This window comes from Cervus elaphus, chromosome 24, assembly GCF_910594005.1.
Source record: "Cervus elaphus chromosome 24, mCerEla1.1, whole genome shotgun sequence".
NCBI classification, from domain to species: domain Eukaryota; kingdom Metazoa; phylum Chordata; class Mammalia; order Artiodactyla; family Cervidae; genus Cervus; species Cervus elaphus.
The window spans coordinates 69139359-69161077 of NC_057838.1; the positions used below are offsets into that span (position 1 = coordinate 69139359).

General features: G+C 59.5%; 1 protein-coding gene across 2 annotated transcripts in view; it reads right to left on the reverse strand.

Moving 5' to 3' along the window:
* The window catches only part of FBLN2 (fibulin 2), a 65655-nt gene that overhangs the window by 24663 nt on the left and 19273 nt on the right, over positions 1-21719 (reverse strand). For both annotated transcript variants that reach the window (XM_043886160.1, XM_043886159.1), the window contains exon 2: positions 19111-20405. In XM_043886160.1, the coding sequence (XP_043742095.1) occupies positions 19111-20350 (1240 nt within the window). In that variant the 5' untranslated portion in view covers positions 20351-20405. The remainder of the gene's footprint in view (positions 1-19110; positions 20406-21719) is intronic.

Sequence of the window (21719 nt, forward strand, 5' to 3'; positions counted from 1 at the left end):
AGAGCTGTAACCATCTACTGTGTTAGAATATACACTAGGTATTTAGAGGAGAAGTAAATACCGTAAAGATGTCCATTTTCCTTTACTTGATCTACAACTTCAGTGGAATCCCAGACTTCCAAAATAGTTCGTCATGAAATTTACCAAGTTGATTCTAAAATTCATCCCAAAGAGGACAAGTCTTAAGAATACCCAAGAAAATTCATGAAAAGAAATAAAGAGGAGCACACCTTAAAGTTTTAATAATTAAAAAGACAATGAGATGCATGCAGCAGAATAAAATTCAGAAACAGAACTATGTGTCTGTGGGAATTTAGTATATGATAAAGGTGGCGTTCACACCCAGTGGGGAAAGGATGGAATATCTGGTGTTGGTATCTACCCCACATCACACACAAAGACAAATTCCCCATCTGTAAGGGCAGTATTTGAAGAAAACCTACAGAAATAACTTTAGGATAAAGAGAGGCTTCTTCAGAAATAAAATCCACCAAATTAAATTGGACTCTTACCTCACACCATATACCAAAGCCAACTCAAAACAATTTACTCAAACCATACAACTCCTAGAAGAAACCACAGGGGAGAAAGATCCTTAACACTGGTCTTTGCAACAAATTTTTGGTAATGACACCAGAAGCGCAAGCAACAGCAGCCAAAATCAATGGACTATGTCAAACTAAAAAGACTCTCTACAACAAAAGAAGCAATCAATAAAATGAAAAGACAATCTACGAAATGGGAGAAAACATTTAAAAACCAGATATGTGATAAGAGAGTTAACAAGAAATATATAAGGAACTCATACAAGTCAACAGCAAACCAAAAATTATTTTAAAAGTAGGCAAAGGACCAAGAGAGACAGTTTTCTAAAGACGTGACGTGGACAAGAGGTAGGTGACAACGTGATAACGTCACTCGTCATCAGAGAAACGTAGTCAAAACCACGACGCGCTATCCCCGCACACCCAATACGGTGGCTGTTACATCATCAAAACGCGAAGAGACGGGGGTGTTGGTGAGGACGTGAGGAAAAGGGAGAACCTCCTATGCTGCCGGTGGGGATGCAAGCTGGGGCAGCCACTGTGGGCGCAGGAGGAGCCACCTCGAAAAAGGGCTCTCGTCTATGCCACCTCTGGGCATTTATCTGAAGGGAACGGAAGCACGGACTCAGAGATTCATGCATCCCCACGTTCACGGCAGCACTGCTTACAAAAGCCAAGACGCAGAGGCAACCTGAGTGTCCATCAGCGGGTGAATAAAGAAAACACGACACACACCCACACACACACCCACACACACAGGAGCATTACTCAGCCATAAACAAGAAGGACATCCTACCATCTGCAGCGACGGGGCGGACCTTCAGAGCACTACACTACGTGAAGTAAGTCGAATAGAGAAAGATAAATACTGTGATATCACTTACACATGGAAGCTAGAAAAGCCAAACGCACAGAGATAGAATAGCGCGGTCGCCAAGAACTGGGGTGGGGTGGTGAGGGGAGCAGTTAGAGGAACAGAGAGATGTTGGTCTAAGGACACAAGCTTCCAGTTATCAGACGAGTAAGTTCCAGGATCTAACGCATAGCACGGTGCCTATAGTTACCAGCCGTGTTACACACTGAATGCTCCTATGAGAGTAGATCTGAAATGTTCTCAGCCCAAACAAGCACAAACCATGGGAACTATACAAGCCGGCGGATATGTTAACCAACCTTCCTGTAATAATCACTTCACTACTTACGTGTGTATCGAAGCATCATATCGTACACCTTAAATCCACGCAATATTATAGAGCAATTATATCTCAATAATCAAACCAGTCCATCCTAAAGGAACTCAGTCCTGAATGTTCATTGGAAGGACTGACGCTGAAGCTGAAGCTCCAATACTTTGGCCACATGATGTGAAGAGCCGACTCATTGGAAAAGACCCTGAAGCTGGGAAAGGTTTAAGGCAGGAGGAGAAGGGAACGACAGAGGATGAGATGGTTGGATGGCACCACCAACTCGATGGACATGAGTTTGAGCAAACCCTGGGAGATGGTGAAGGACAGGGAAGCCTGGCGTGCTGCAGTTTGTGGGATCACAAAGAGTTGGACATGACTCACAGACTGAACAACAGTAAAGCTAGGGAAAAAAAGAAAATACAATCCACAGGCAAAAAGAAAAACCTTCATCCAAGCAACTGGATAAAAGTTGAAGTCACCTGATGGTAAAACACAGCCCCAATCTTATTACATCACTCACTTTCCCGTTTCCTCACAGCGCTTATCACGATGTGAAACCCTCTTGTTATTTATGAGCTTCCTTTTCCACTTGTCTGTCTCGTCCCCTCAGAGCAGGGACCTGAGTCTCTGTGGCCCCTGAGAGTGATACCATCATCCACACTCCATCCTCTCCCATCACACTCCAGGCACATGGGAGTCGCTTGAACACCTCTGGTGGTGGGGAGCTCACTCCACACAGGCAGCTTGTCCCGGTCCGCCCAGCTCGGCACAAAATGTCCTTTCTTTCACAATGAATTCTTTCTTCTTAAGCCTTCTCCAAGACGGCCTTAAAGATTAGCAGATTGCAACAGACCCCTGGGGCTCAGCCAGATGGCAGGAGACGGGCGCCTTATCAGTTTAACACTAACGGCTGGAATGCACGCAGGTCCGGCCACGAGCCAGGCGGGAGTCAGGCACTTTGATCTCCACAGGCATTTATTACGGGTGGGAACCGCTGTCAGGCCCACTCGAGATCAGGCGGGGAGCTGGGCGTCCCATGCCTCAATTTCCCCTCTCCGGCCTCAGCTTCTGCACTTGGGCGCTTGGGCAGCTTGATGCAGCCAATCCTGGAGGCCCTTGTCTGCGAATCTCAGAGCCAGCCCGGGAGGAGGCTCTCTGCCCTGTGGACAGAGCAGGCTCCCTTCCTGACCCCTGCCCCCCCTGCACCCCCAAGCAGACGCCAGGTCCCAGCCCGCACTTGGCAGCCTTCCCACCATTCTCTCCTGGCCTTCCCCACGCTGGCTTCCCCCCTTTCTCACACAAAGGAACTCAGGGGCGTGACCCCTGAGGCCGGGAGGGCCACCCACTTGGAGCTGGTGGGGGATCAGCTCGGGGGCCCAGCCTGGTGCTGCCCGGCACCGTCCACGGTATGGGAGCGGGAGGCAGGGCCAGCAAAGCCCACCAGGTGTGGACCCGGCTCCTCGTCCAGAGCCCAGCACCCCCAGGCCCCCCGCCCCCCCATCACCCCTCTGAGGTCGCAGGCTTCGTCTCTCTCAGGGTCTTTTTATGCTCCTGGGCACGAAGCCCACACAGTTCCAGCCGCAGGGCTCTTCCGTCCGTCCACACCCTGGTTGCTGAGCTCATCCGGGCTCGCTCCCGCACACACATGGCTGAGCGAGCACCCCGGGGCCCCCCCGGCGCCCCCACGGCCAGGATCTGTCCAGTAACTGACTTTCCCCGGACCACCTCTCCCCGGGTCGTCCCTGCGCCAACCTCAGGACCCTCGTGGACTCCCCACCCCCTGCCCCTGCCTGCAGTGACCCCTGTTCTGCTTCCTGTCTCTGAATCTGTGGCCAGGAGAAGCTGGACACGCGGGCAGGTCCATGCGGTGCGAAGGCGCGCACGGCACCCACATGCGAAGACACAGCCTCGAGGGAGCCGCCGTCACGGCCAGACACTGAGCTTCCCCTCAGGGGACGCTCCAACCCCCAGATGAGCAGAGCGCCCGCTGAGGCGGCGACCGGGCAGGCGGGCAGGGCGGCCGCAGCTTCTGCCCCCACGGCTGATGCTGTGGTGGCTGGTACCCGCCTTGAGCCCTTCCGCCACCGTCCAGCAAGTGCCCCATGCTCTACTCCCCTCACAAACACCCCGTAACAAAGCCATTACTGGAAAAGATCCTCTGGCTAGAAAATTCTCAGACTGAAGATGCAGAGAGTCTTGAAAAACTTTGTCCCCAAAAGTGCCACGAGCGACACACCAAAGACCAAGTGTGATAGGATTCTCCTTACACAGAGGATTCTACTTAAATAGGATTCTACTGCCAGAGACAGAAAGCAGAAGAGGTTACTGATGGTGGAGGGGGAAGGGGGGGTCAGTGTTTCACGGGGACAGAGCTTCCGTTTGGGAAGAAGAGAATACGCTCAGGAGCTGGACGATGTGGAGGGTGGTGATGGTTACATAATGGGGGGACACAGCTAACGCCACTGATGCGTCCATTTAAAATCAGTTACACGCCCAGTGCTACGCGGTGTGTCATTTACCACAACAGAAAGAAAGTAACGCACGGCCGCGTAAAAACCAAGAAGTGATGCAGCGCCTCCCCTCTGGGAAATCTAACAGCTCACAGGTCTACAGGGGGCACTCACGTGCAAGTCCCGGACACCAGCTGCCCCGCAATGCATGACAGCAAAGACGCAGACCCAGCCAACCCCACCGACGGGGCAGCGATGGAACAGCTGGTGTCATGACTGCCACATCGCACACAAGTGTCAAAAAGGACACGTTCGGTGTTAGATCTTCATGCAACTCCGTGGAGCAATTTCCCAATAGACGACAAAGAGTGAAGAAGACAGGCTTCACGCTGAGCAGTGTCTGGTAAGCCACTGCTGACCTCTTCAAACCTGGGACAGAGGAGCCTGTCAAAATCCCACGGACAGAGGAGCCTGGCGGGCTACAGTCCATGAGATCGAAGAGAGTCGGACACGGCTTAGCACGACTTTAAAGGGACATGGACACACATGGAGGGTTTCAGGAAGGCATAAGAGTGCATGCCCCAGCGAGGGGCCTGGCCCTGGCGAGGAGGCAGCACCCTGTCATTCACTGTCTGCCTCTTTTGTGCTTTTTATGTGTTTTCCTTATCACAGGCAGGTATTGCCTATTGAAGAAAAGTGCTGTTATAAAAAAGACCCTGAGCTTCTGGGGACTCTAACCTCCTTTGATCACAGGAAATGGGGGGGGGGGGGAGGCTAGAACAATCCAGCCTGGAGGTCGTGACCCCTCCAGAGGGTTCCCTCTCCCAGACAGCAGAGCCCTAGAGAACGGTGGCTTTGGAAATGCTGCAGAAAAATGTCCACCTGCGGGGTGATGGGCGGCCACCTCCACCAGCGCCCTGTTTGGACAGGATGTTTGTGGGGCCTGAGCAAACAGCCCCGGGGGATGCTGCGGCTCCGATGTTCCGTGTTCTTGGGGGGAGGGGTCACCTGCAGGCCCTGGCTGTGCCTAAGGCCTTTCACAACGACTGAAGATGGACAGAGAAACAGGACTCTGAGCGCTTTCTTCCCGCCCCAGGATCCCGGACACGATGGCTGAGAACCAGCAGGAGTGGTTGGGCTGAGCCCAGCTGCCAGGCCCAGGCCATCCAGCCCCTCAGAGATGCCTCCATCCCTCACCCAGGGCAGGAGGGCCCCCAGCACCGCCGACCCCCCACTGCACCCCTCACCGCCTAGCTTCCCTAGGGATGCCCACTGACTCCCTCCCCCCACCTGAGTCAGCACCCCACCCACCGGCTGACTACCCCAGCCTGACCTGGGAGGTGCCTGGCCTCCCCGGCTGACCGGCTAGATCTCTGGCCTGGCGGGCGCCAGCCTGCAGCCACGGCCCCCTCCTTCCAGCCCTAGGAAGAGGGTCCTCTCCCCAGCCCCGTTTTAGAGGTGAGCGGACAGCAGTCCAACCACACGCCCAGCCAGGGGCAGTCAGGCAGCCAGACAGCAAGTTCCCAAGGGACTCCAGTAACTCAGGGCAGTGTGCAAAGACAGCTTGACCACGGGACAGAAAAGGGAGATCAGAAAAAACCTACTCACACGCACCTGATCCTGACTAAGGAAGCACTGCAGTGGGGGCGGCGGGGAGACGGGCTTCTCAACACCCAGACTGGGGGCAACTGAACATCCATTTGAATCAAGACAGTAAATAAACACAAGATAGAAAGCCCACAGATAAACCCACGCACCCATGGGCACCTTATCTTTGACAAAGGAGGCAAGAATAGACAACGGGGCAGACGGTCTCTTCAGTGAGTTAGTGCTGGGAGAACTGGACAGCGACGTGTAGAAGAGTGAGATGAGAACACTCCCTAACACCACACACAAAGATAAACTCAAAATGGATTAAAGACCTAAATGTAAGACCAGAAACTATAAAACTCTTGGAGGAAAACATAGGCAGAACACTCTATGACATAAATCACAGCAAGATCCTCTATGACCCACCTCCTAGAGTAACGGAAATAAAAACAAAAATAAACAAGTGGGACCTACTTAAACTTAAAAGCTTTTGTACGGAAAAAGGAAGGAATTTTGACTCCTCCTCACGCCACCCAGAGAAACACACGAGATCTAATGTGGACGGTGAAGTAAGTTAAAAGATCCAGAATGCAACAAAGGAAAATATTTTCATGACTCCAGGGTAGACAAAGATTTCTTGAAAAGGGCAAAAAATACGTTACCATAAAAGTAAAGATCAATAAACTGCATTTCACTAAACTGAGACGTCTTCATTTCTCAGAAGACAGCATCTGCAATGTGCCGATCAGAAAATGTCATCATGAGAGTGGAAAGAAAAGTCAGGGAATGAGATGAGGCATTTGTGACCCAGCTGAAGATGTATCCTCGGAACATCTCAAGAATTCCTAGACCCTGGCAAGACACAGAAACTAATTTAGAAACAGGCAAGGAACAACAAACCGCGCGACAGTAACATGAAAACGTGCTCAACGTCATCAGACGCGAGGGAATGCAAATCAGAACCACCGCGAGACTCCAGCTACGAGGCCACCAGGATGGCGATGATGAAACAGACAGACCACATCCAGTGTCGGCAAAGACGGGGGCAGCTGGAGCCCTGCTCAGGGCTGGCGGGGACAGAAACCGGTGACACTCTGGAAAACCGGCAGGGTTGGCCACGGCTCCGAAGCAGCAGTTCCTCTGCTGGGTGAACACCCTTCAGAAACACCCAGAATGTCCACAGCCATGGTCCTCACCACGGTTGCTCACCAGAAACAGCCCGAACCTCCATCCGCACCGGGACAGATCAATAAACTATGATTTATCCCTACGACGAGTAATGAAGAGCAGCGTTTTAAAATGAATTACTGCTACACGCAGCAGTCTGGATGACTCTCAAACACACGGTCCTGAGCTCAAGAAGTTAAACGCAAGCGAAATCGTATCATATGGTTCCCATTACACACAGTAAATTCAAGAATAGGCGGGAGTCATTGATGGTGATAAGTCAGCCTTGTGGCTTCCATGGTGGGGGTGGGGTGGGGGGACGGGGAGCAGAATTGGCCGAGAAGGGGCACCGGGAAGATTCTGGAGCGCTCGAGACGTTTTGAGTCTCAATCTGGGTGGAGCTGCCTGGAACCTACTGAGCTTTTTTTGTGAAGATCCGTGTGCTTTACAGATGTAATACTTTATAAAACTATATAGTAAGACATAAAAAAGTTTTAAGGGAGTACTATTAAATTAATCTAGATGAAAAGATGCTCCAGACCCTCTACGGTATTCTTTTAATAAAAGCTTCCAGAAAGAAGGAAATTCAAGAAATAAAACAACATGAACCGGAAAAGATCTCATCGTCCCTGATTAGACACTACTTTACAAAACGGACTGGAGGCGACACTGTGGGGACCCCCGGAGAAGCAGTAACACAGTAGGGCACTAGCAACTGTGTGAGGTGGAGGACCACAGCACGCAGCAACGTATCGAGAGACGTCTTTATTTCTCAGTTGCAACAAGCTGTGCCAGACTGAACCGGGTCCATCACACACGCGTGTGCACGTTGTAACTGAAACCAGAGAAAGAAGAACAAGCCCCGGACAATTACGGGACTGAGACTTCTTTCCCGAGCCCAGGCCACTTCAAGGGTCTGTCCCAGCTGCCTGGTGGGGGCTGCAGTCGCAGGTGGCACTTGAGATGCTCTCTGCTGTGGCTGGCAGAGCCACGGTTACTTGCAGGCTCTACGGTGGGTTTTGTTGATGTGGACGGGCCGTGTCAGGCTTCCGGCCAGTCCTGGGAAACTCTGGAAGGTGCTGGGGGGTGGTCGGATGACCAGTACAAGTCCTACCCTCCCAGCCTCCCAGGGAATAGGGGTGTGAGTCTGTCATGGGCATTTTAAAGGGCCAGGGCTGTTGGTACCCTCACTATCGATAGGAAGCCAACGCCCTGGAAAAAGAGAAAAGCCGCCCCGATCCGGGGCCGGGCAGACACTCCTGAGAGGCTCTGCTCTGTTCAAGAGGGGCGCGCGGCCCCGGCACCGCGGTCAGCGGATGCCACCCCAGAAAGGGCCACCGGGCACAAGGAACCTGCAGGCAAATGCTGACAAACGCAACGGGACCAGCCTCGTGTTCTGAGAAGATACTTTCCCAGAAACAAGGACGGAACAAAGGGACCCAAGCACTCGGACGTTGGAGTGGACAGCGCACGCCCTAAGAATGAACGAGTCACCGGGAGATAAGTCTAGAAGCAGACCACTGCAAGCCTCTTTCTGACGCAGGGCACGTGACCGAGGCGGGATGCCCATGAGAGTGGCCTTCGTCTGGAAGGAGACCCAGGCTCACCTCGGCCACCAGCCAGCCCACCCCCTGCCGAGGCTCCTGGTGGCTCCAGATGTGGGGGCACTCCTGCTGCGCTTCTAGAGGCTTCTGCAGACCCCCGTACCCCAGCACAGGCCTGCAGTGTAACTCACACTGCAGAAAAACCAAGACATCCGACACAGACTCCGTTCCTCCTTAGAAAGAACTGTGAACTCGCTCTTGTTCATTATGAGCTTCAGAAACGGCCGCTACCCGAGACGGTGCTTTGGCTCAAACTAGAGTCTGATGGCATTCCGGTTCTTGGGATAGCTTTTCGTTTTATAGACGAAACCTTGTAAATGGCATCATTGTATTTTCCTGTTCTTTCCAGATAGTTTAATTACCAGTTCATCGTACATGCACACAGTTTAATAAGAGAAGATGTTTATCTATAAGGCAATTTGGGTTTTCCCCAGCCAGTATTTACTCTAAGAGAAATGTAAATATAATTTCAACTTCCATCTTAATAAAACTGACTTGTCAAAAACATTAAAAAAAATCACATAAAAAACTGGACAAGTTTTTTTCTGTTCTGAGATGCAAACGGAAAGCAGGGCATCAGCAGAGTGGTGGAAAGTCCTGCCTGGGGAGGGGGCGGCGGGCACCCTGGGGTCCGTCCTCAGATGAGGCAGTAGGGTGGGGGTGGGGGGCGCATACTGGGCAAGCTCTGGGGCTGCAAGGTTTCCAGAGTTCCCAAGTGGGATGCCACTGGGCCAGGCTGGGGTCCTTCCGGAACCAAGTTCCCAGGGACCCCGCCCAGCGACTTTCCATTTCTCATAACCCATACACGTGGCCGACCCGATCTAGACCTTGGCCAGATCTCTTCCCCACGCCACCAGCTAACATCTCCATCCTTTGTCCCCATCCCTGGCAGTCTGCAGTATCTGGCGAATATTCAAAGTGAAGGGGCCCGGGAGAGATGGGTAAGACTCCCACCCCCACTGAGGACCCTAAACCGGACGTCACTGGGAGCGGAGCTGGGAAGTCAGAACCCTGCTCTGCCTCCCACGGGCTGAGCCACCGCAGACAACACCCTCAGCCTCTCTGTTCCGGGTTCCAGGCTTCGGGGGCCAGGCGGTGATGGACAAGGAATCACAGGACCTTCCCTGAGCGACCACCCACCACCCCCGAGGCCGCCTGCCTCACCAGGTGGGGCCAACTTGGCAGGAAAGAAACCGGCCGGCCGCTCCCCTCTCTGAGCGTCTCCATCTCTGGCCCAGGCCTCCGCTCCGACTCCCGCAGCTCCGCCACCCGCAAGCCGCCCTGGCCCACCAACTGGGGGGTGCCGGTCTCAGGAAGCACATGCCACTCCCGGGCTGGGAGGCGGCGTCCAGCTGGCCCTGATGCCACCAAACCTGCCACCTAGCACCATGCGTCCCAGACCCACCGCCCAGCCTGCTCCCTGCAGACGGACCGGGTCCCCGCTCGGGCACGGCCGCCTCCGCCTAAGGTCACAGCCCCCTCCAGGCCGGCGGTGACCGCTCCCACTGCAGTGCCCTCACTCTGTAGCCCCCTCGGTCACCCTCTCCAGGAGCCTAGAGCCTGTTTTCTGGACTTGGATTCCGCTGGGCCGGGCGTCGGAGCTTTGGGGACCCCACCCTCTGAGCTCGCTGTGAAGTCCGCCAGGCCCCCTGCCAGCCTGTGTGTCCCAGACATATAATTAGGGGCAGTTGGCGCTCTGTGAGTCTAAACCACGGCAGCAAGCTGGTGCCCACTGCACGCTGTGCTGGGGCCTTGATATACATTTACAGATCTGCAGACTTGATTCACAATTCCAGATCCGAGGCATCTTTTGGAAAATCTAAACTGAGAGGTCATGCCTCCTCATCCCCCCTCATTCTGCAGCATTCTGGAGCTGGGGACCTGGAGCCTTGATCTTCTGACCACGGGGAGAACCATCCCACCCAGGCCAGGCAGCTGGACGAACCCCAGGAGGCGCCATCGGCGGTCGGTCGGCAAACATCCGCTTCACCGCCCTCAGCGACCCCGAACGTGGACTTCACCTCCCTGTGCCTCAGGCGCCTCGGCTCTGACATGGGGACAACGGCCCCCCAAGCCACGGGTGTCCCGGGCGGTAACACCCCAATCGATAAACGTCCAGGGAGGACCGCAGCGTCTGCCACGGGACGCGCACGCGGCCCGACCGAGGCCGAAGGAGGGGACGCTCCCCGTTTCTGGGATGTGAGTCCCAGGGCCAGGCTGTGCCACTGAAAGTGGGACCCCCCCCCACCGCCCCAGCACAGGGGCTGAGTCCGTGGGCGGGCACCGGAACGAAGGTGCAGTGCAGAGGCCAGCCCAGTGGGGAGTGCGGGGGTGGCCTCTACACATCTGGGACGGCTGGAGGGACAACCGGGGGCGGGAGCAGGCAGAAAGCCGCTGAAGGCCCCCAGCCAACCCTACGAGACCCAGCCCCTTTGCCTCTTCACCAGAGAGACAAGTCCTGGCCCCAGAAAAGGCCACATCTGTTCACTTAAGCAAAAACAAACCCGCAGCCCACCGCCCAGAGTGCCAGGCCCTGGGGCAGGGAAAGAACGGGGCTCAGGCCACGCAGCCACTCTGGGTGGGCGGTCATCCCCTCTCTCCTCCAGTCAGGGATCCTCAGTGGGGAGAGCTTACCCATTCGTCTCACCGATGCCAACACTGAGGCTCAGAGAGGGTGCGTCCATCACCTGAGGTCACACAGCCAGAGCCTCAGAGGCAGGGTCCACACCCAGGGACTCGCCCTCGGAGGGCCAAGCTGGCTCGTGGCCAGCACAACTTGGCCCCCACGCCCGACTTCCCTGCGCGGAGACCCCGGAGCAGGCAGGGAGGGCCCAGTAGACCCCTGGTCCACGCACAGCTGACCTTGGCTGGATGGAAGCTCCTCCTGGAGGCCCCAGACACTGAAGTACCTGGGGGCCCGAGGCTGCACAACCCCGGCCCCGCCTGCAGGAGGCACTGGAGGATGACAGGGCTGACACTCCCCCGGGGAAGCCCGCCGCCCCCACCTCTGAGCTGCAGGTCACGGGGGCACCCAGGCTCTGGAAGGTTCGGGGCGCAGGAGGCCCAGGGGGCTTGGCTCAGCCTCGGGAGAGTCACTCAGTGGGTGAACGGGAAGCAGTCTGGAGCTCAGCGGGGCTGCCCTCCCAGTGGAGCGCCCGGGACACCGGTGTGAGGGCGGCCTGCAACACGGCAGACCCCCGCAGGCGGCACCAGCTTCCTCCCAGCTGAGAACGTGCTCTAGCAGGCAGCCCTCAGGAAGCCCACCGTACAGACGAGAAGCGGTTTGCCTGAAGTCACACAGCCCCCAGAACGTCCATCAGGAGGGACCCCTGAGCCCAGGCCGGCACCCTGCCCGGCGGGCAGCAGACGTGGAGAAAGCGGTGGCTGAGCCAGTTCCGAGCCTGGTCTCAGAGTCCCCGCGCGCGTCTCATCTTTCCCTGGGAGCCCTGTTTCCACGACAGGAACGAACGTGTGGGGCGGAGGCAGCCGCCCTGGTGGGGGCCGTCCTGAAACAACCACTCCCAAAGCACCCACTCCCAGCGGCCACGCCCAGCCTGGGGCAGCGAGCCGGGCCAACCCGTGGTCTTGGGATCGGCAAGAAATGCCTACGGTGCACCACAGAGGTTCCGCGGCCGCCCGCCACTCACACTATTGTGGCAACAGACCACACATTCATTCATTCTGTGACTGAGGCACGTCCCCCGCAGGAAGGACCGTCACCGGTTTGGTGAGACGGCAGAGGGACCACCCCGCACCCCACGCGGGGCTGGCAGACGTGTAGGCAGACCCCCCGGGGGCCCTCGGCCGAAGCTCGGGAGACAGGGGGTCGTGCACACACCAGCGGTCCTGAGGGACACGTCCCTCCAGCCGAGGCGCAGGCATCCCCCAGCCCTGCGCAGCGTTCCCCTAGACGCCCTTCAGCATCCGACACAGATCGGACGTGTTCTCACGGCTGGCTGTGGGCATCCCCTCCCACAGGGTGGAAGGCCCGGGAGGGGTGCCAACTTCATTCACGTGTGATCTCAGCTGTCTCTCTGGTACATAGAATTGTGCAGGAGGCACTCAGAAATATCTGCTGACTCAGTAACCTGGGGAAACAGGCGTTCTCGAACACGGCAGGTGTGAGGACCGTCTGGTACCGACGGTGGAGGGGAGCTGGCAGGCGCCGGTCAGAAGCACACAGCCCACGGTCTCTCCAGCAGAGCCCATGGCAGCCAGCCGGCGCCTCCCTGGAGAAGAGCGTGCAGGCGGCCATCAAAACACAGGTGCGGCATGTGCAAAGTGGCCCTCCCCGCAAGGGTCCAGACGGGAGACAAGCCCACAGCCCTTGGCAGGGGAAGGAACCACCATGGGCTCTGTCCTCACCATGGGGTGGCTCTCAGCCACAGAAAGCGCCAACCGCGGCGCCCACAGCCCACGAGCCTGAAAGTGCTGTGCTGAGCGCAGGTCGGCAGCCCAGACAGCGGACCACACGGCCCCGTTTACAAAACCCCCAGAGCTGTCTGCGGTCAGGGCAGCGGTTCTGGGGAAGGACACAGACGAGGGGACCCTGGTCATCTCGGGATGATGCTTCACGATCCGGGTGCTGGGCAGGCGGGCGTTCACCTCTGAGACATATTGCTGAGCTGCAAGCTTCTGAGGCTTCCCAGGGGGTACAGTGGGAAGAGCCCGCCTGCCGAGGCAGGGGACGCAGGGACACAGGGGGACGCAGGTTCAGTCCCTGGGTCGGGAGGATGTCCTGGAGGAGCAAACGGCAGAGTCGGACACACCTGAGTGACTAAGAGCATGCTTCCGAGAGGGTCTCCTGACTATATCGGATAAACGGCTCACCAAGGGAAAAGAGAGAAACCCAGGTGGACACGGACCCGGCAACTTCCCACCAGGACAGGAAGACGTTCACTGCAGCGATGGAGACAACTGAGCATCCGCCAGGAGGAACAGTGAGTAACTGCGGCAGCGGGCAGAGAGCTGAGCTCCTCCCACGTGCCGACAGAGAGCCCCAAGGTGGGCCGTCCACGGAGGAAAGCAGAGGACAGAAAGGTGCACACGTGACGCTGAATCTGTGAAAAACAGTGGGCACACCAGACACATGGGGCATGGCAGACCGTGGTTCCCAGACGTGCTCCTAAGCCCTGGGGACCCTGAGACCAAGCCACGGGGTCAGGCCTGCTCTCAGAACAACACTGGTGGCCTCCTTCGTGCCCCTTCCCCTACGAGTAGGCGGTGGAATCTTCCCGAAACCACGTGACATAGTGATGATGGCATCGCTTTGATGGCTAACAGAATGCAGACTTCCGTATTCAGGGCCGTCTAAACTCGAGAAGAGGTGCTCAACCTCACTAGCCTTCAGGGAAATGCCAATGAGTGAGACATCACCTAACACTTCAACACATCACATTCAAAAAGATAGACGGGGACTATCTGCCTCGTGGTCCAGGGGTTAAGACTGTGAGCTCCCAATGCAGGGCGCTGGGGTTCAATTCCCGGTTGGGGAACCAGGTCCCATGTGCTACAACTAAGACCCAGCACAGCGAAAAGAAAAAAAAAACCAAATAAATATTTCTTTAAAAATACAGACAACAACCAGTGCTGGTGAAGACAGTGGGGCAGCCGCTGTGGGTTAGCAGTTCGGTGTTTCATCTGACAGTTACACACGGTTACCGGATGACTCATCAATACTACATTCCTGGGTACATTCCCCAAAGATGTGAAAACAGATGTCCACTCAAAGATACGTAATGAATACCAAGAGCAGTGGTACTCACAGGAGCTAAAAGGTGCCAACAGTGCTGACCACCCGGCGAATGAATAAACAAAGACGTGGCCCATCCACACACTGGAATGTCGGCCGCGAGAGGGAATGCAGCCGATTCATGCTGCAACACAGAGGGGGCTCCGAAGCGTCACGCTGAGTAACTAACCGGGGACAGTCCCCAGAGACCACGTACTCCGTGATTCCACGTCCAGGAATGTCCCGCACACGCAATCCACAGAGACGGGGACGAGACCGGAGTCTGCTGGGGGCTGGGAAGAGGAAGCCGGAGGTGGCTGCTACTGGTGTGGGCTTTCTTTCTGGGGTGATGAGAATGTTTTAGAATTAGATTCCGATGATGTTTTCACGACCCTGACAAAACCTGCTGGATTTGTACGCTTTAAATGGGAGGCTTAATGGTGCACGAACAATGTCTCATAAAGCTGTCTAGGAAGGAAGGGAGGGAGGGAGGCAGGCAGGAAGGAAACCGTTTTTCTAAAGCCAAGAAACCCCCACTCAGGCCAGCCCTTGGCCCCAGACCCTCACTCTGGGGAGCGGCTGTGAAATGCGCCCTTTTCCTCCAAGTGCCATGGGCTCTGGGGCAGCCAAAGCCGGGGCCCCCTCCTCCTGCCCCCGCTGCCCCATGGGAGCTGTGAGCCCACCCCTCGCCTGGGAGACGAGGGTCCCCTGCTCAGCTCTACCATGACGTCTAGAAAAGCAGCTCCCATCCCCTCCACTCTCAGGACCCCAGTTCCTCTTCCATGGGATAGAAGGACCACACAGACCCTCCCAAGGTCACCACACAGGACATCTCAGTGCCCTGACAGGCACCCCCTGCAGAGGACCCATCCATCCCCCAGCTGCCAACCGCGGCCAGGCCAGTGACGAAACCTAGGAAGACTGGCCCAGGACAATCCAGCTCTCCCCCTGCACCCCAACGGGCACGCAGCACCTTCTCAGATCCCCTGCCCCAGGACACAGGGGCCTGGTGGGCCCACAGCTGCCAATTTCCAACAAAAGCCAGGAAGCTCAAGTTCACATGATGTCTTCTAAATGTGTGCAACAAGATTCGAGGGCTGACGAAGATGCTTTGCAGAAAGACGCTAACACGTGACACTGGCGTGCACCCTTAGCCCAACAGCAGACAGAGGAGAAGGGGGCGACTGGGGATGAGACAGCTGGTGGCATCGTCGACTCAACAGACAGGAGCTTGAGCAAACTCCGGGAGATGGGGAAGGACAGGGAAGCCTGGTGTGCGGCAGTCCAAAGGATCACAAAGGCTTGGACACGACTGAGCGACTGAACAAAACAACACGGGGCGGGGGCTGGCCCCGGCTGCCCGGGGTCAGTGAGGAACCTGGGGCTCAGAAAGGCGCCATCCCAGGCCTCAGGTCACGCAAGGAGTGAGGCGGAGCGTCACCTGGGGCCTCACAGTGGACGAGCAGGGGCTGGGGGCGGCCCGGGTCCCTGGTCTGCCCCTCGCGCGGCTCTCAGCGGCCGTGGGCCGGGGCTGAGGAAGGGCAGGGCCACCTGGCCTGCCTGTAAGCTCAGCTTGGGGTAGGGGGGGACGCCCCCTCTCCAGGCTGCTCCGGGAGGGCCAGGCGCTCTGGCAGAGTACGTGGGCTCAGCTGTCCAGGTTCTAGCCTGGCTCCCTCGGGTCCCCTGGCCGTGCCAGGGGACCTCTCAGACTTCCCACATGCCCGGGCTGGAGCGGACACGGGAGGAGACGGTCTATGGCGATCGTCCAGGGACCAGGCAGAGGTTGGGCCGGTCTCTCTGCTGCCTGGACCCATAATCCAGTGACTCTGGTGGACCCCGGAGAACCTCAGATGCTGAAGGCCCCACGTTCTGCCCCCTGCACCCAGAGGAAGCATTCCATGACCCAAGTAAGACTGTACCAGCTCCTGCCTCACACCGGCAGGGACGCCTCCTGCCCCAGAGGAAAGGCCCCAGTCTTCGTGCTGAGGGTAACACAGCTGCCCTGGGCCCAGTCCCTGCCCCTCCTGGGCCTCTTCTCACCCCAGCCACAGCCTCATCCCAACCCAACCTCCCCTCCACCTGCAGGGCCTCTGCACCTGCTGTGGCCTCTGCCGGACGCACTCTCTGCTCCCCACCTGCCACCCAGTCAACAGCCCCTCCTGCTCAAACAGCCCTTCCTCCAGGAAGCCCTCCCTGATCTCCAGGGCCATCAGATCCCCCGGACAGGTTCACAGATCACATCTGCTCCGCTCCCACGACGCCCAGGTTTTCTCCTCCGCTAAACCTAACAGTCCCGGGGGCAGGGCCGCGCTGGGTTTTGGTGAACACTGTACATCTGGCATGCATCACAGCCCCTGGGCAGGCCGGGCACTGGAAGTGACTGTCGGGGTGAAGACGTGGAGAAACGGGGGGTGGGGTGGGCCCGCCACTTCCTGCACATGTGTCGGTGGGGAAGCAGCCCTGATTCCTCCGCCGTGTGCTGAGGGGGCGGCTGTGATGATTGAAGGGGCCTCTGATCTCAGAGGGCTTACGACAGTGCAGGCACAGACCATGAGAATGCTACGGTGTCTGAGCCATTTCAATGCCAAAGCTCCCCTATTAACCGGACATCGAGCCGCTCACACATCCCTGCCTGGCAGAATCTGGGGGCGTGAAGCCCTGACAGGGGTGGGGGGCTCCTCCTCCCACAGGGTCCCAGGGCCCACAGGTTTCGCTGGGGTCCTTTTCCAGGAGGGGGGCTGCCTCTAGCAGGGCCACCCTGACCCCAGGCTCCCTCCCTTTTGCTCAGGGGGGCGGGGTGGGGTGGTCCCCAGGTCCCTCCATCCTGCCAGCCCAGCGGTAGCAGCCCCCGAGTGACAGGAGATGTCAGAGACCCTCTCCCCGCAGGGGAGTCGGGCATGTGGCTTCCATCAGGTTCCATCTGGACATGCCCAGAGGCGGCCGGGAACCCTGGCAAGGCTCGGAAACCTGCCCGAGCTGGGCCTGGGGCAATGGCTGGCACCACCTTCTCCAGACCCGGGCTGCCTCGGCAACATGGCCAAGGGTCATTTCTGCCCCGTGACCCACCTCTCAGCAGGTCCCACGGGCAAGCAGGACCAAGCTACCAGCTCCCCAGTTTCACCCAAGGGCCCCTCCTTCCCTCGGGATCCCCCAGCCGCCCCCCTAAACAGCAGCCAGAAGGTGCCGAGGCCCTGGCTGCCCCGGCGAGGTGCCATCGGACCCCTGACCCCCGCCTCCCAGGCCTCCCCGCCCCTACACTGAGTGCATGGTGGTGACCATGGATAACTCCATGTGCCCGTCCACGCACGCCCTCTGCCCTCACCAGACCACAGAGGGCAGAGGCTGTGCCCGCCCAGCTTCACCAGCATGACCCCTGGTGCAGAGAGGCTGTTCCCTACTTGTCTGTTGTAGGAACTGAGTGGGCGGATCGAGAGACAGATGGTGAACAATCACCGGGAGCATTTCTAATCACTCAGCAGGGCTGAGCCCCGCTCCGAGCTTGAACGAAGTAGTTCATTTAACCCTCCGAACCCTCCCCCACCCCCGATGAAGGGCCTTCCCTGCGCTTATAGATGGAGAAAGCGAGCCACAAAGTGGTGTCGGCATGAGTTACAGGGCGAGAGAACTGGTAGGGGTCAGGGGTCAGGAGAGGGGTCAGGGCTCAGGGTGAGGAGGAGGCGGCGAGACAGATGGGGCGATGGGCGGCGGTCAGCTCTTGTTCACGCAGCCAGGGCCAAACTCCTGGGTCCCACTGAAACTCACCCCGCCTGCCCCCCACACTGTCCACACCTCCCTCCCCAGAGGAGCACAGAGAAACCCAGCCTGTGCCCTGCCCGCGCCTTCCACTGTCCCCTGCCAGGACAACCCTTGAGTCAGGGGCCCCTACCCCCCGGCCGACCGCATCAGCAGCCACACCCCAAAGCCCATCTGAGAAAGCCCAGGCAGAGGAAAAAACCTGGGGCTCCCGAGAACAAAGCAACCCTCTAGGATTCCAAGGCCCACAGCCACAGAGAGGCCTCTGGCAGCGAACAGAGGGGGTGGGGGGCCGTGTCTATTTTGGAAACCCCGGAGGCTGCAGGCACAGACTCGGGAGCCAGGCCTGCGAGCCCGCCCGCTCGGGCACACGTGGAGTTCATTACGCTCCCCGCCTCCTGCAGGCCCGGGGGCCTGGGTGAGGAGGAGCCCCCAGAAGCCTGCTGCCCTGGTGGCAACCTGCCACCTCCCGCCGTGCGACCCGCTTCGACGAACCACACCTTTCCACCCTCGACCTGGTCAGCTGAAAATCAGGAGCCCAGTGCCCAACTTGTGGGGGGATCGAGCCACAGATGGGGTGGGCACTCGGTGAGGGCGAGCTCTGTGTCCGTCCACTGGGAGCAGGATGGAGGGAAGGAGCTGTCAGGCCGGGGAGGTCTGCAGTCTCAGCCTTAGCACAGCGTGGACGCCCAGCAAGGACCACAGCTTTGGAGAGACGGGCCCCCCATCCCCAGGAAACCCTCCTGGACCCCACCCAGGGGTGGCCTGCTCACAGCCCATGGACCAGGGTCAGCCGGGCCCATGCCTGCCTCCCCAGGGTCCCGCAGGGCCTGCCCACAGTTGATGCCCAGTGAGAGTCTTCAGAGAGAACGACCCAGGATGGGACAGGACATGGACTCCCTGCCGTGGAGAGAGGTCTCCAGACAACAGGTCCCCATGGCTCCCTCAGAGGGGTGGGCCTCGGCCACAGACCACCGCCCCCCATCCTCCTCTCTAGCTGAGAACAGACCTGGGCCAGCACCAGGCCCCGAGGACGCCCTCCGCTGGCCGAGCGCCCCTGGGGGCGCCAGGGAAGAGTCTTACCTTCCAGACCACCTCTCGGGACAGAGTGCACAGAGTTGGGGTCCTCCTCCTCCTCCAGCCGGGACCGGGGCCCGGCCGGCTGCTTGGGCACTTCCTGGGTGGGCAGGGTGCGGGCTGTCTCCTGGTGATGTGTGGTCAGGGCGGCACGGGCACTGGGCTCCGTGGGGCCCTCGGGGGGGCCCTGCGTGGTCTCGGTCGGGAGGATGTCAGGCACGCTGAGCGTGGGAGGGGGCCCGGCGCTGCGGTGCGTGACCTGCACGTCGGGGATGAGGTTCTCTTCCACCCCGGCCCTGGCCTCGGCCCCCTCCTCCCGGACAGGGTGACCCGGGATCGGGCCTGCCGTGGGCCGTCCGTCCAGCCCCCGGGGGCCGCCTGCAGCCAGCTGCTCCCAGACGGCCGGTGCCTCCCTGTCTTCCTGCCCATCCTCCGTCACTCTCCTGGCTTTGGCCTGCACGGGGGCCGGGGGACCCAGGGCGGCGGCCGCCGTGGGCCTGGGGAGGGCGGCCGTCCAGGGGGTGGCCTGGAGGGCCGAAGGCGGCTGACCCCCGCCTCCCAGAGCGGCCGGGCCCCCAGCGCCCGCCTGGAGCTCGCCCGCCAGGGCCTCCGCCTCGGCCACCTCCTGGTCGTAGCTGTAGGGGTCCTCGTAGTGCCGCTCAGGGTCCGCCTCCTCGGCGTCCGAGGCGTTTCCGGGGGCGGCGTCTCCATGGCAGTCGGGCAGCGGGTAGCAGATGAGCTCGCCGCCCGTGTCGGGGCAGTGGCAGGCCCGGCAAGGCGCCAGGCGGACGGTGTGGCCGGCGGCGTACTTGCGACCAGAGCGGACGCAGCCCACCTGGCCGCACTGCGGGCAGCTGTCGGCCACCACCACGGCCTCGATGCAGTTGGGGGGCAGCTCCGGGCAGGGCATGAACTGGCAGCTGATCTTGCCACCGCCCGGCGGGCAGGAGCACTCGGTGCTGCCGAAGTCCACGAAGTAGGACTGGCCGGCGGGCACGCGGCCGCGCACGAAGCCGCCCTGCAGGCAGTCGTAGTACTGGTAGCCCTCGCAGGCGCAGCCCCGCTGCACGCACGTGGCGCAGCAGGCCCCCGGCTCCAGCGCGTCCTCGATGCAGTTCTCCAGCGGGGGGCACTCGACGCCCGTGCAGTCCTGCCCCGGGGCCGCTGCGCCGCCGGGACTCAGGCCCAGGGCCAGGCCCAGGGCCAGCGCCAGCCAGGCTCCCACGGGCTCCCCACGCCGTGCCATGCCCCGCAGCCGGCCACGTGCAGCCTCCAGACGGACTGTCCTCTCCCGCGAGGCCCTGGGGGAATCAGAAAGGACAGCGATCAGCACCGCACGGTGGCGGGGAGGGGGACTCGCGTGCACGCCCAGCACACACACCTCCAGCACGGGGGCATGGCTGGGCAGCCTCACCGTCTGTTCACACGCGCAACTCGCCCCACGTCCCCTCACACACACTCCCGCCTGCTTGGACGCTGCACGGACAGGTCACCGTGGTTCTCACGTGGGTGACGTACAGGGTCGCCAGCACCCAACTCAGGGCCGTGGCCCCCACCCTCACCTCCTTCCTGACACGTCCCTGAGTGGGACCCTCTGCCCCCAGTCCCACATGCACGCACGCACACACACACGTCACACGTGTTCACCGGGCACACAGCTGCAGGCACGCGTGTGACGGGCAGGCAGAGGCCCCACCACAGCCTCGCCCGTGAGCCGGGACACCGTGGGCGGCCTTGCACACATGGTCCCAGGCACGTGCACACGCAGCACCCAGTTTATCTCCCCCCGAAATCCAGGCTGATCCCCAGCCACGCACCCACAGGCCTGGGGCGGCCAGCCAGAGGACCTGGCCAGGTGGACGTGGGGCAGGAACCAGGCCCTCCCAGGTCTCACTCAGCAGCCAAGCCCCCCATCACTGCGGCCCTCAGACCCCAGGGCTCGGGAACAACCCCCAACAGACCCCCCACGACTGCAAGCTTAGCTGCAGGGCAGCCTTCTGCCAACTTCCTCAGCAGACATTACCGCCGTTCGCAGAATTCACCTTGCACGCACACTGTCCCGCACACACGCACACGCATGTCAATGCTGTCCATTCACGGGGCCCTGTGAACAGCTCCCTGCCCCTACCTGCCCCTCTCCACCCGCCCCTGCCCAGCCCCTCCACCCGCCTCTGCCCGCCGCCCTCTGCACCCACCCCTCCCCGCCCCCCTCCACCATCACAGCCCTGCTCGCACCCCCCTCCCCCACCAGCTACCCTGGAAGCCGCCTGCCGCCTCCCTCCCCTCATCCCTTTCTCTGCAAAGCCAGTGTGCTCTGAGAGCAGCTGACCCCACGGCTTCCTGGCCAGCAAGGAGCGGCCTGGATTCCCTGTGGGAGCCGCCCCTACCTTCCCTCCAGGGCCCTCACGTGACCCCCACAGCCCCTCCTCAGCCTCCTCTACAAGCTACTTGAATGTCACCTTCTCAGGGGTCCTCACTCGTCCCCTCACCTCCATCCTCACAAAGGTCACTGGTCCCACAGCCCTGGGACCTGCCGCAACTCGGGGGCACATGCTCCTGGTCAGAAACAAGGGGTCCCCTTCCACCCACTCCCCGCCCTGAAGCTGTGCCGTCAG